The 13,354-nt window shown below is 40.6% G+C and overlaps 1 protein-coding gene and 1 long non-coding RNA gene across 37 annotated transcripts in view; one reads left to right on the top strand and one right to left on the bottom strand.

Moving 5' to 3' along the window:
• Window positions 1-13,354, top strand: part of INPP4A (inositol polyphosphate-4-phosphatase type I A) — a 100,216-nt gene that overhangs the window by 68,700 nt on the left and 18,162 nt on the right. For 14 of the 34 annotated variants that reach the window (XM_083735470.1, XM_083735475.1, XM_083735452.1 and 11 more), the window contains 7 exons: window positions 500-683; window positions 1,194-1,412; window positions 2,595-2,844; window positions 6,818-6,850; window positions 9,182-9,354; window positions 10,596-10,719; window positions 12,191-12,317. In XM_083735470.1, coding sequence (XP_083591596.1) covers window positions 500-683; window positions 1,194-1,412; window positions 2,595-2,844; window positions 6,818-6,850; window positions 9,182-9,354; window positions 10,596-10,719; window positions 12,191-12,317 — 1,110 coding nt within the window. The remainder of the gene's footprint in view (window positions 1-499; window positions 684-1,193; window positions 1,413-2,594; window positions 2,845-6,817; window positions 6,851-9,181; window positions 9,355-10,595; window positions 10,720-12,190; window positions 12,318-13,354) is intronic. The other 20 variants (XM_083735447.1, XM_083735459.1, XM_083735449.1 and 17 more) reach the window with 2 other exon arrangements.
• The window catches only part of LOC310843126, a 33,414-nt gene continuing 28,378 nt past the window's right edge, over window positions 8,319-13,354 (bottom strand). For all 3 annotated transcript variants that reach the window (XR_014563501.1, XR_014563502.1, XR_014563503.1), the window contains one exon: window positions 8,319-9,352. This is a non-coding gene — a long non-coding RNA (uncharacterized lncRNA). The remainder of the gene's footprint in view (window positions 9,353-13,354) is intronic.

The following is a 13,354-nucleotide window of genomic DNA, read 5'->3' on the forward strand; positions in this document are numbered from 1 at the left end:
CTGCCTAGAGGACTTTGAAGCCTACCAAATGGTAGGAAATAAATTATCTTTTAAAAAATTATTTGTTTGTTAAATGTGAATGAATAAATAAATATATGTTTAGAGCAGGGGATTAGACTAATACTGCAATCCTAACCCCACTTATCTGGGAGCAAGCTCCACTGAATTCAGTTGGACTTTCTTCTGAGTAGACACAGTTAGAAGTGTGCTATAGGTCACATTAAATCCTCATTCAGTGATTGCCATATCCTATCCCTGTGGAAGTTATGAGCAGTCAATTGGCTTCATTAAAGGCAGAGTTGGGCCTGGGTGGTAGTCTGAACATGAGTCCTTGTAGCACCTCTCGGTCTCTTCATGCTTGATAGTTAATTGGGAGAAACTGTTTGCCTGTGCTTTCTCCTTTTTCAGCATGAAAAAGGAATGGAATTGCATTGCTGATCTGTTGGATTGATTTTTATTTTTATGTTTTAAAAATATTATCCGTTTCTCCACTCCCCAGCACTTCGACCAATACCCAGTCAATAGTGTACATACCACAAGATATTATCCGAGCAAAGGAGATTATTGCACAGATCAATACTTTGAAAACTCAAGTTAGTTACTACGCAGAAAGACTCTCCAGAGCTGCCAAGGACAGATCCGCCAATGGGCTTGAAAGAACACTTGCCATTCTGGCAGATAAGGTATGGGATATGATCAAGAGTCCCTATGTCCTATTGTGGTCTCTCTGAATATACCGTATTTTTCGCCCTATAGGACGCACCGTCCCATAAGGTGCACCTAGTTTTTTGGGGGGAAAATAAAGGGGAAAAAATTACTTCCCCCCCAGGCACGTGGCTGGGGCAGGGGAGGCCCGCCCAAGCTTCCCCCAACCCCAGCCCCCAAACAGGCAGCTCTCTGCAAGCCGTGGGAGTGCTCCCGCTGCTTGCGGAGAAGTCCGCGAAGCCTGCATTCGCCCCATAGGACGCACACACATTTCCCCTTCATTTTTGGAGGGGAAAAAGTGCATCCTATAGGGCGAAAAATACGGTACTAAGAAGGCAGCCTTGGCTATCCTGTTTGAATATTAAGTTGTGACTGTAAGAGAACATGGCAAGGCAGTCTTAGTGGTTCCTCTGCAGTTCCTGAAATCATGATGGAATATGGACTGTAGAAAGAGTTGCAAAATACTTTGTTGTTTCAATCCTTTCTAGACACGGCAGCTTGTCACCGTCTGCGACTGCAAACTGCTGGCAAATTCAATACATGCGCTAAATGCTGCAAGACCAGATTATATAGCTTCAAAGGCCTCTCCAACCTCTGTAGAGGAAGAGCAAGTGGTACTGAGGAATGACCAAGATACCCTGGTGGCCAGGTGGACAGGAAGAAATAGCCGATCTTCTCTACAAGTGGACTGGCATGAAGAAGAATGGGTAAGTTTGTTGACCTGGGATTCAGTTTCTATTAGCAGTCTTGCTGCTGAAAGCTTGAGGGGTATAGTTATACTACATCTCTCCATTCTGTAGATTTGGGTTTTCAAACTGTGGCTCAGGGATCACCAGGGATCCATGAGCTTCACTCAGGTGAAGACACTATGTGTCTTTGTTTCTGTGGTTGAAAAAGGGAGGTGCCACATCCATCACATTAAATAATAACATTGTGTTTTATTGTTTTGAAATTTGAATTCTGTGGAATTTAAACTGAATTCAGTAAAATATATATAAGAAGTAAAAACAACAAAATTACAATTATAAATCATACATCATCTAGCGCAGCACACTGCAATTGCTGCCGAAAAGGTATGAATTGGTCTGCCAAGAATCTCAGCAATTTTCAAGTGGTCAGTGAGGGAAATTTTTGGGGAAAGTGCTGTTATAGGCACATTTTCTATGGAAAGCAAAATCTGAAGACAAGCATCTACTATTGGAAAGCTCTTCAACAAGTCAGCCATCAGCTTTATAACTGATAAATGATGCTAACTGATATTCTTGTTAGGAGCAATGAAAAATGGTGTCATGAAGGCCAGTCCCCAATTAGTTTCCCCACCAAAATATGATCAGAATTTGTAGCCCTTGTTTATATTGGTATGAGACAGAAAATGATATGCATTATTTAATGGATTTCATCTCTCTTGAACTGCCTGTACAAATGGGAGCAACAATATCTAAACAAGTTTTCTAACTTCCCAGGTGGTGTGATGCTATACTTTTTTTTTTATAGGGGAAAGCAAAGGATGCTGTAACATCTTGTAGGACTTGAATCAAACTGTGCAGTTTCATCCAACCAGAAACTGATGTTGACTGTTTTTTAATTCCGTTGCAAAGTTAAAATGGCTAGAAAAGGGTTGTAAAGCACATGTACTGAGCACCTTACAGAGAGAGCCTATAAAATACACCCTCATAAAAAATGGAAAACATTCTCCTGAAAGATAGTCTTGTGGCTGAGCCCATTGTGTTGCTAAGTTTCTTGTTCTACTTCGGGCTTCTTTAACTGCTATTTTGACCCAAGATCCTTCCTGCAGTGAGATCAGAATGATGTAAACCGCCTCCCCCCGCCCCCCCATTAAAGTTACAGGAGTCTTTAGTTAGTCTGTTTTGTTTTTCATTCCTTCCCAGGAAAAAGTCTGGGTGAATGTTGACAAAAGTCTTGAATGCATTATCCAGAGGGTGGACAAACTCCTCCAGAAAGAGCGTTTGCATAGTGATAGCTGTGAAGACGTTTTTCAGTGTGACACCAGCTGTTCTAGCAAGAAAGGTAAACGGGATACCCGTGCGTACTGGATAAAGCCATGCACCTCATCATCTTCGTCATCCCCATCATCTTCATCCATACCATCCTCTGCATGCCATTGTCCCCAAGACACAAGTGCGTATGACAGCCATGGCTTCTTCCTGCCGCTCCTCCGCTTTGGCGTTTTTCTTACCCTTTTCTCCATGTGGTGTTTATGAGTAAGTGGCTGCATTTAGACAATCAAACCTCAGCTCAACAAGCTTCATGCACCTGTACTGTGCTCCTCCTTTGAAGCATGATTGAGGAAGCAAGCCAGGAAGCTGCAGTTAATGTTGGCATCAGAAGCAGGTTCTGTATCTATGCTGAGCAGCTTCCAAACAAGGCCTGAGAGGGAGCCATAGTTTAAAAATGTCATCTAGGTCCTCGCTTGTTTGGAAGCTGTTAACCATTGTTTCCAGTCTGGCAGGCATGTGTGGCTGGTTAACTGTGGTTTTCTGGCATGCTTGCTTGCTTGTGCAGTGAAAGGAAGGAAGCTGGAGCAAAGGGATTGTGTGCAGGTGTGTGAAACTTGTGCATATCTTGGTGTATGGAGCTGAGATCTGGTCATCTGAACGTGGCCAAAATGTATGCTGCAGGAGAGATGTGGGAGCCATTTTTCCTTAGATTTATTTCAAGATGCTACTTTCATGTTTCTCCTGAAACATGGGGATTAAGGTCTCCTCTGCATAGGCCCTTCCGCTGATAGGGTGTTTCTAAATAAGACCAGAGGAGTGAGTAGAGCTTGGGTGACTGTTTTGCTGAAGTGAACTAGGCGCTAACGCAGTGACAATGTGAGGAGGTGTGAGAAACTGCTGGATTCTGCTTTGGGGCTTTGGCAAAATCGCTTAACAGCGTTTTCTGTTTAGTTCTATATATTGCTAATTTGTATTGAGGACTTCTGGTTCATAGTTCATGCTCTTTGCTTATAGTTCAGAAAATTATATACTGTGTACTATTTCTGTACATCAGGTCCCTGCAGTTGAAAGGTTCAGGCTGTTTTAGTCTGAATTAGATTCTTCTGTTTCACCCAGCTGATAGCGGGGCATTCTCTGTTGGCCTCATTCCTGTATATTTGTCAGAGTATGGTGACTCTTAGGACACTTCTCATGTTCCTCATTGTGACTACATAACTAGACCCCATCAGGAGTGTGGGAATTTGCAAATTGAGCATATATTTAGGTGACATTGTTGAACTTCTAGGCTGAGTTTCCCAAAGTTGGTCTCCAGCTGTTTTTGGACTACAACTCCCATCATCCCTAGCTAGCAGGACCAGTGGTCAGGAATGATGGGATTTGTAGACCAAAAACAGCTGGAAGCCCAAGTTTGGGAAATCGTGCTAGGCCATATTCCCCCTGGTGCTTTGATTTGTTGGCTTGTAAATGGTTAGAGGAATTGTATTTCCAAGTGTACACAGATTATTTTTTTTAAGTATACACGTGTGTGATGTCTATATGTTACACCTGTGTTTCTGTAACAAATATGTAACTGATTCCTCCACCCCACCCCATGCCGATCACAGTGTGTAGAGCTGCCCTACCAAATTATTTGTTGTGTTACATTGAAGGATATGTTAGAACCCAATAGTTTCTTTCGAGGACTGAGAACAGTCTGCTTTCTTGTATGACATTTCAAAACAATTCATACAACAATTCGTATGAGAAGGCAACTGAAAACTACCTTTCTCATACTGTATTTTCATTATGTGTCTTCACAACAAATTTGTATTTGTGATTTCACACAGTCATTTCATAATTAATATTTCGGAGGTACAAGTTTTTTAACAGAGTAAAATGCTGTCTCGTGAAATAATATATTTTTTTCTTTTAATTTATTAGGTGCAGAACTAGTAGTGTATGATTTGTGAAGCTTCGTAAACTATAACTTTTCTGTGTTTCTAGTTATTCATTCCATATGTTGTTAAGAATTAGCAAGATGCAAGGATGAAGAACTGAGTGTATTGATCCCTATGAAATAACTTAGATAACATGAAAACCAATGCCTTTCAACTGTTTGCAGATTGAATTTAAATCTTAAACTTCTTTTTTTAATAAGCTGTGTGACAATATGTGTGGGGAAGATATATTGTCTGAATCAAGTAATTGCTAAAGAACTTTCACATCAGAGTGATTAAGAAACGAAGTTCACTCAATGCAGTCAGTATCTATTATACAGCACAGTACTGTATAATTTTTGTATGTGGCAAACATTCTCTCTCAATTCATCAAATGTTTTCTGATAATGTATTGACTGAGAAGCATTGAAATTATGAATCAACATGTTTCAATGCTTGCCGTTGTGCTCAGCTCAAGCTGTGCATCATTGCTTTTAATGTTTACATGCACAGAGGTGCACTGTTTTCAATTCCAAGTAGTTTAATTTGCAGTCAAAGGCATATTGAGATGCTAGAACGGCTTCATGTGGAACGTGTTGAAAACAGGATGTTTTTAACTTTATTATTTATAGCATGCCTGATGTGCTAGACGCTATACAAGTTAAAAACAAACCTAGTCCCTGGCAATGGCTTATAGCTTAAGGATGCAGCCTGAAGAATGAGCTAGGGAATGACAATGGAGCAGAGTAGAAAGAGAGAGAAAATGTAATGACTGAAAAATTATGAAGCGACTTATATTTCAAATGTGAAATGAGACAGGTAGTCAGCCAATTTAAAGATTAGTAAATAAGGGAAATTATTTTTCGCAATGATCGTAGCCTATTCTGATTTGCGTTTTGGCCATGTGATTAGATGGAGAGAAGCATATTATAATTTGTAAGAAAGCCAGTGCAGATTGGAAAAAGCTGTTGCTTACAGCGAATTGCCCTCTGACTTGAATGGAAGAAGTATGAGATCAATAATGCTTGTGAAAAGAGATGCTTTTGTTTCAGAAATTTAGTTGTCATGTGAGTAAATCCTATACCCATGTTATAAATAGGTTTGGAGAAATACGAGGAGCCAAAGAAAGGAAATGGAAGAACAGTGCTCTCAGATTAGTGTCCTTAGAGAACACGTCCCAATTCACCCAGGACCAGCTTGGTACAGTTCAAACACATAATGTTTGTGCAATTTCAACGCATGCAGTTTCTGGTAGCATCCCTTCATTCATTAGTTTTCCTCTAACTGCTGTTTAAAAAGTTAGCTTAGTTCGAGAATGGCTGAAAGTGAATGCCCAAGCGGCAGCTTCCCTTTCTTCTTTTCCAAAGCCCCAAACTAATTTAAATGGGGAGGGATCTTAAAAGGCACCTTGTGGTTTTGGTGGGAGGAAATGGCGGAATAAAACTCACATTTGTTCATACAGACCTGTTGTGTGCTTGGCAAAATAATAAGTGAGACATGATCTTCCAGTTCTAGTTGATAGCATCTCTTCCATTCATTTCAGTGGGAATTGGATCCAGCCTTAATTTTGGGCACTCTGGCTCCTAAAAATATGACCTAGATATTTTGAAACCTCTGTTTCATACATTGTATGGCACAAATTCAAACTTGTCACTGAATACATGAATGATCCTGAAGGAGATGTGCTTAGTCTGTATTCCTTGGTGAGCTAGTCTATTAAAAAATACGTGCATTTGCAAACAAGTTTGTTATATTCACACTTTACAGTTTCAGGCGCACATGTAAAGTATCTTAGGTGTACACCTAAAAATGCCACATGTGTGTATTAGGGTTACTTAATGCACCCAAAAACTCTTGCCAGTGTTCTGCTATTCTATTTAGCTGCTTTTAATGCAAGTCATTAAGCTAGTGGTTCTCAAACTGTGTTGTCTGTGGCTCACATACAGCTGTTTCCAGCAGACTACAGAGACCTATATTTCTCCTGTTGTCGTGCTCACTTCTCCTAGTTTCCAGTGCTAGAAATAATTTATAACAGCTTGTTGTACCAAGCACAAGCGGTTGTGGAGTATTTTATGCTGGCACAGTCAGGAGGAGAGGCGATCAGTGGTAGTCTGTCTGTGGTGTGCCACTTTGCAGAAAAAAAGTTTGAGAACTTCTACACTAAGCGTTTCAGTTGCCTATGTTTAAAATGTGTTGCTTCCCCTTAATCATGCATGTTGCACCTCCATTTTTGTGCAGATTGCAGTCCCACTCCTGAAGAGACTGGCCCAGGTATGTGTGTGTTTTCTCCCCTCCATTCACAGTATTTGCGTCTGAAAACTGCAGAAGAAAAAGGTTCTCTGTGCATCTAACACAAATGACTTTTGCTGATGCTAATTTGGGTACTGCTACGTGAATAAAAGTATTTTTGCTGTTAGGTTAGTAGGTGCAAACTGGCCTTCCTTGCCAATAAATTTCAACACACAGTAATTATGTGACAGGAAGACATTTTTAAAAATATGCTGGAAGGCAGTCATATGTAGCTGCTACTGTCTAGTTAAAACAGGTGTTGCCTCTTTTGTGTATGTCTGCAGAGTGCTGGTAAAACTGGTTTTAACCCATTTGGTCAGAGGCTACATTGAACCACCTTCAATTTGGGTTTGTTTGTTTGTGTGTGTGTTAATATTCTGTGGTTCTTTACTGGGTGGGTACAAAATGCTGAGTAATGCTTGTTGTTTCCCCCCTTTCCTTTAAAATAATGCTGGGAAGCAGATGAGACTGGGAGCATGTGACTTGTCCTAGAATAAGCCAGAATTTGAACCTGGGTATCCAAACCCAACACATTATCCCTTGTGCCATGCTGGCTGACCTTGAGAGAAGAGACATGAGCCACCTGATAGCATATTACAGAACTTGTGGGGGGTAGGGGCCAGAATTCTCTTTTTTTATATAAAAAGAATTAAAATGTGTTCGGGTTTGTGTGCAGATTGTTTTTTAAGTTACCATTTATTTCCACAGTATAAACTGAATACTTACTATAATTATTTTGAGTTTTTGTCTATTTAGCTTGGCTATTTAAAAATGTTTTGTACCATATTTTTCGCACCATAGGACGCACTTTTCCCCTCCTAAAAAGCAAGGGAAAATGTGTGTGCGTCCTATGGAGCGAATGCAGGAGGGAAGCAGGCGGGAAAAGCCCCCAAGAGCTGCACACAAGCTCTGTGCGCTCTTGCGGGCTTTTCCACAGGAGGGAGAAGGGACTGACTGGCCGCATCAGTCCCTTCTCCCACCTCCCAGAAAAGCCAGGAGAAGCCGCGATCTCTTTAAAGGAGTTGCGCGGCTTCTGCCGGTTTTGCGGGAGCTGGGTGAATCCCCCCACCTCCCAGTAAAGCCAGGAAAGCCCTGCGCAGCGTCTCCCGGCAAGGAGAGGCTGCACGGGGCTATGGATTCTTTAGCCCCACGCAGCCTCTCCCGGGACGGAGAGGCTGCACGGGGCTAAAGGGGAAGCCAAAACAGTGAGCGGGATCCATCCTGCTCGCTGCCTTGGCTTGTGCCATAGCCGTGCGCAACCCCTCCGGCAGGGAGAGGTTGTGCGCAGCCTGTACGCTGCTCTTTGGGGCTGGGGGGGAATTTTTTCCCCCTTGATTTCCCCCCCTAAAAACTGGGTGCACCCTATGGTCCGGTGCGCCCTATGGTGCGAAAAATACAGTAATTTCTATATCCTGAAAATAATTGTCTATAAAAAGCACTTCAGAGCAAATACATGAATAGAACAACCTTTATTTTTCATTGCATAGATAATCTTATTTAGAGTACTAGATTATTTTGGAAAAACTGTATCATAAAGAGCAGCTTGCCTACTGTTAAAAGAATCCAGCTGTGTTCTGAGACATAGGGCCAAATAACTGTGTGTGTGTGTGTGTGTGTGTATCTATCTATCTGTCTATAGGATGGGACACAGGTTTAAGATACCACAGTACTTTATGGTATTCTAAAAACAACTTTCCGTAACTGCCCTTCATTTGAATGGCTGTCAAGGAACAGAGAGTACTTGCTTCGAGCAGAGCAGCTTGTACCAGAATGCTGCACATTCATAATAAACCATAGGTTATTTCAGACAATGGCTTACTGTTACATTCTAACAGGGCCAGTGGGTTCAATTTATGGCAATAAGACTCTTCTACTTTGTCCCAGTGTGGCTGTAACTATTCTCCAGAACTAAGTTTAACTCTCTTCTTTGATGCAAATTCCCCCAACAGTCTCTTACCCATGGTGTAGCATTACATAGGCACATGACTTACCAAGGTTAGCTTTAAACAGGTTTTGCAAATCAGTTTCAAATCCTGATTTCAAAGTGGTTAAAAATCTACCCTTGGTTAGCATTGGCATAGATGTAATGTTGCACTACAGCCAGTTCGGACAATGGAGAGTAAAGGCATGCATGAGCCATGGGCCTACTTCCAATGACTCAACCATGGCTTAAGAGATATGCAGCCTTAAATCCATACCAGGCCTTTAAGTTGTGTTAGTATGTTTCTTAAAAGCTGTTTCTTTTTGGGTATTTTTATTTTAAAAATGATATATTTCCATTAATTGCCTCCTCCTTCCTTTTGAAAACTGCAGGTGAATGGAGTGAGGCCCTTTACCCATTGCTGACAACACTCACAGACTGCGTAGCCATGATGAGTGACAAGGCAAAGAAAGCGATGGTCTTTCTCTTGATGCAAGATAGTGCCCCAACAATAGCTCTTTGCTTGAGCCTTCAGTACCGACGGGATGTTGTCTTTTGCCAAACTGTAAGCAAGAAAGTAGAATTCATACATTAGACTTTGGATACCATTTTTTTTAAAAGGAAGAGTAACTTTGAAAGCAGTAAGAATCACTACACATTTCTGAACAACAACCCCCCCCCCCACTTCAGCAGCTTTGGCTGCAATCTCTCCTGGGCATAGATCCTTTTAAACTAGAGAATGTTTTAATACAGGGGGGCAGGTAGCAGGATCTGACCTTCATTAGGACATTTAATCCCATTATACTTCTACAAGGGACACGGGTGGTCTAAACTACAGAGCCTAGGGCTTGCTGATCAGAAGGTCGGCAATTCATAGAATCATAGAGTTGGAAGAGACCACAAGGGCCATCGAGTCCAACCCCCTGCCAAGCAGGAAATTCGAATCCCCGTGACGGCGTGAGCGCCTGTTGCTCAGCCCTTGCTCCTGCCAACCTAGCAGTTTGAAAGCACATCAAAGTGCAAGTAGATAAATAGGTACCACTCTGGCGGGAAGGTAAACGGCATTTCCATGCGCTGCTCTGGTTCGCCAGAAGCGGCTTAGTCATGCTGGCCACATGACCCAGAAGCTGTACGCCGGCTCCCTCAACCAATAAAGCGAGATGAGCGCTGCAACCCCAGAGTCGTCCGTGACTGGACCTAACGGTCAGGGGTCCCTTTATACTTTTACAAAAGCCAAACACGATATGCAGCAATTGCTATCTGGATTGGTCATTAGTGGGGGTGGGAGAGCATGGTAGGGAAACTGGTGCATTGTTTTGCATGTTCGTGCACACCATTTTTTTTAAAAAAAATGCATAGAAATGCATAGGGGGAAAAAAGGAGGGTGCATTTAGGGCAAATGTGGCAGTGCTGGTACATCCAGCATTAGTTCTCCCTGTCTCCAATGTGGTATAGCATTATTACATAACTCTATTAGTACTCTGCTTAAAAGGTAGAAACACATCTATTTATTTCAGCCTCCTATGGGCATTTTGACCTGGGCGGGGGGAGAAATTTCTTGCCAAGCAGAGCTTCTGTTTCTAAATAAATATAGGACTCCTGAGTTGTCTATATTCCATCCTCAAAAGTTGTTGTTTTTTAAACCATCTTATTTAAAGCACATTAAAAGGAGCCAATGAAGTTAGGTATACAGATCCTTCTTTAAAATTAGGGAGTGAGTCACTGGTGTCCTACCTCTGGCATGAGGGTTTTGGAAGGTCTCTTCATAAGTCTTCGGTTACTTCATTTCTCTATTCTCTCACACAGCTCACAGCCCTTATCTGTGGCTTCATTATCAAGCTGAGGAACTGCCTGCATGATAATGGATTTCTGAGGCAGCTCTACACCATTGGTCTGCTGGCACAGTTTGAAAGCCTTCTGAGCACTTATGGTAAAAACTGGCTGGGGCAAGCATTTACAACTTACTGAATTCATTCACTGCAGAGTGTTTGCAAGGTGCATGCAGAGGGTTAGAAACAAAAAAGAAGTTTAGAACAAAACTGTGTTGTAATGTGGTATTTGGTACATAAAATATTGTGTAACTGTAAATAGATGTGTGATGACCTTGGTCGAAACCAAGCTTTTGGTTTTTATGAAGCAACTATATACAGTAGGTATCGATTATACCACATCAGAAATCAGTTTTGAAATGCTGGAAATTTTCAAAAAGGTTGCCTACTCTTCATGTTTAAAAAGAAACATTGCTGGACATGCTTATGATTGTGTCCTTCCTTAAAAGGCACAACAAAGTTTTACTTGTTACCATCCTTCCTCTGCCCCCCCCCCCAAAAGGAGTTTAGACGTTAAGGTTGAAGAGTACACCAGATTCACAAGGACACATTGAAAATAACTATTTGTAATACTTTGAACACAGAACTAAAGCAAAATAAAAATATAAAAAATATATATTTGGGGGGTGTTCTTGAGCAAATTGTCCAAACTTTATACTTTTTTTGCAAAAATTCAAATGAGTATTCTCCCGAATTGCTTTTCTCTATAATTCTCAACTTACAAAGGCTGTTGCTTATAGAGTTGTTAAATTTTATTTATTTATTTATTTCATAAAAATATCAGGGGATTCATAACAAAAAATATCACTAAAAATACAGTAAAATAATAAATTGATTGGCATCTACAAGTCCAAGTAAAACATGCTAAACAGTTACTGCAATAGTAGCCAGCAAAAGCTTCAGAGAACTATTGAAGTTATATTAGATGCCTAAATGAGATTACTGTTGCATCAGATGGGAAGTCATTGCACAAATGGGCCCCATGACTGGTAAAAAATAAGGTACAAAGTATCAAGTTCAATTGAAACCAATTAAGATTACTAGAATGAATAAAGGTGGCTAGCATCAGAATGTTGAGATCTAGTTTGTTAAAAGACCTTTTCAAAATAAAATTTCAAACTTAAAATTTATTTCACAAAATTGTAAAGTTTAAATTTCCCTGTTTTTTGTGTTTCTGCCAAAATTTCATGCTTAAAAACCATGTCTGCAAAGTTATTATTTTGGTGAGCCACAATTTTGTGAGCTTTCACCTAAGAACATTTAAGTATATGGGCACATCTATAAATGCATTGATTGCTTCTGCTTTCCGTCTTCAGCAAAACACATGCGGCAAATTTTCATCCTATATTAAAGGGTATTAATTTTTGCAACCCAGCTGAGGTCGAGAGGATTCAGGAGTGTAACAAGAGGCATTTCACGTGGGGTTGTGTAAAAACAGGCAATCACATATGTTACACAACACTTTTTCTTTTTAATACTAGGGTGCCTGAATTCAAGTCAGTTGGCAATAGCTTTTTTATATATATTTAAAGTATGACTACTTATAATCTCATTCATCTTTTCTTTGTTTAGGTGAAGAGCTGGCAATGCTAGAGGATATGAGTGTTGGGATAATGGACTTGAGGAATGTAACGTTTAAAGTAACTCAGGCCACATCAAATGCATCTGCTGACATGCTACCAGTCATTACAGGAAATCGGTAAAGATAAAGGGCAGGGGAAAGGGGAAAGAGAAGTGAAAGCAAGTTTTGCTTCAGCTAGGACACTTGAATGGCACAGAGAAAAGTAAAGACCTGGGCAAATGCATAGTGATCCAGTACAGAAATACTTTGAGCTGGTTTTATGGAATGGCCTTAAACCTTTAACCTTGACCTGCTTAACTAAATTAGGCTATATTTCCATTATTGTTATTTTTAAAAATATCTCAGAGATTATCTTTGGTGTAGTGTTTAACCCAAATATTTGTTAAGAAGATATACAAAGTGTGACACAAAACTGACCTGCTTAATATTATTTTGAGGAGAAAAGTCAAGTTTTTCAACATGGGCACCGAATGTTCATATTCATAAGAATATGAAGTGGCCATTTCCTACTCCAGAATGCAATTATTTTGTTCTTTCCTTTGTGATTGGTCTTCTCTTTTCACTCAAAATACTGCAGATGTGGTCTAAGAAAATTCCTTTATGTTCCATTCCCTGAAAGTGGAAGATATTAGCCTTCTTTGGGTGACTAATCAATATAGTCCCACTCTTGTTCTATGCATATACTTTTCTCTTTTCTTAAAGGTAGGCATAGAGGCCCTGTGTGTATAGCTATACATAACTTACCTTACAGGGTGGTTGTTAGGATTACAGCTGGATAATGCAGGTAAAGCGCTTTGAACATTTGAAAGTGCTATACAAAAGTCAACTATTATTATTTCCCTCTAAATCAGAGCTTTCCAGACATTTCATGTTGGTGACACACTTTTTAGACATGCACAAATTGGCAACAAGGTAATTCAGTTTTAGTAGTAAACAAACAGAGGTTAAACTAACTCGCATGGCATACCTACACACTGAAGATACAGTGGTGCCCCGCAAGACGAACGCCTCGCAAGACGGAAAACCCGCTAGACGAAAGGGTTTTCTGTTTTGGAGGCGCTTCGCAAAACGAATTTCCCTATGGGCTTGCTTCGCAAGACGAAAAAACCGCTAGACGAAGAGAATCGCGGAACGAATTCTTTTCGTCTAGCGAG

The sequence above is a fragment of the Podarcis gaigeae genome, assembly GCF_964106915.1.
Source record: "Podarcis gaigeae genome assembly, chromosome: 4".
In the NCBI taxonomy this organism is placed as follows: domain Eukaryota; kingdom Metazoa; phylum Chordata; class Lepidosauria; order Squamata; family Lacertidae; genus Podarcis; species Podarcis gaigeae.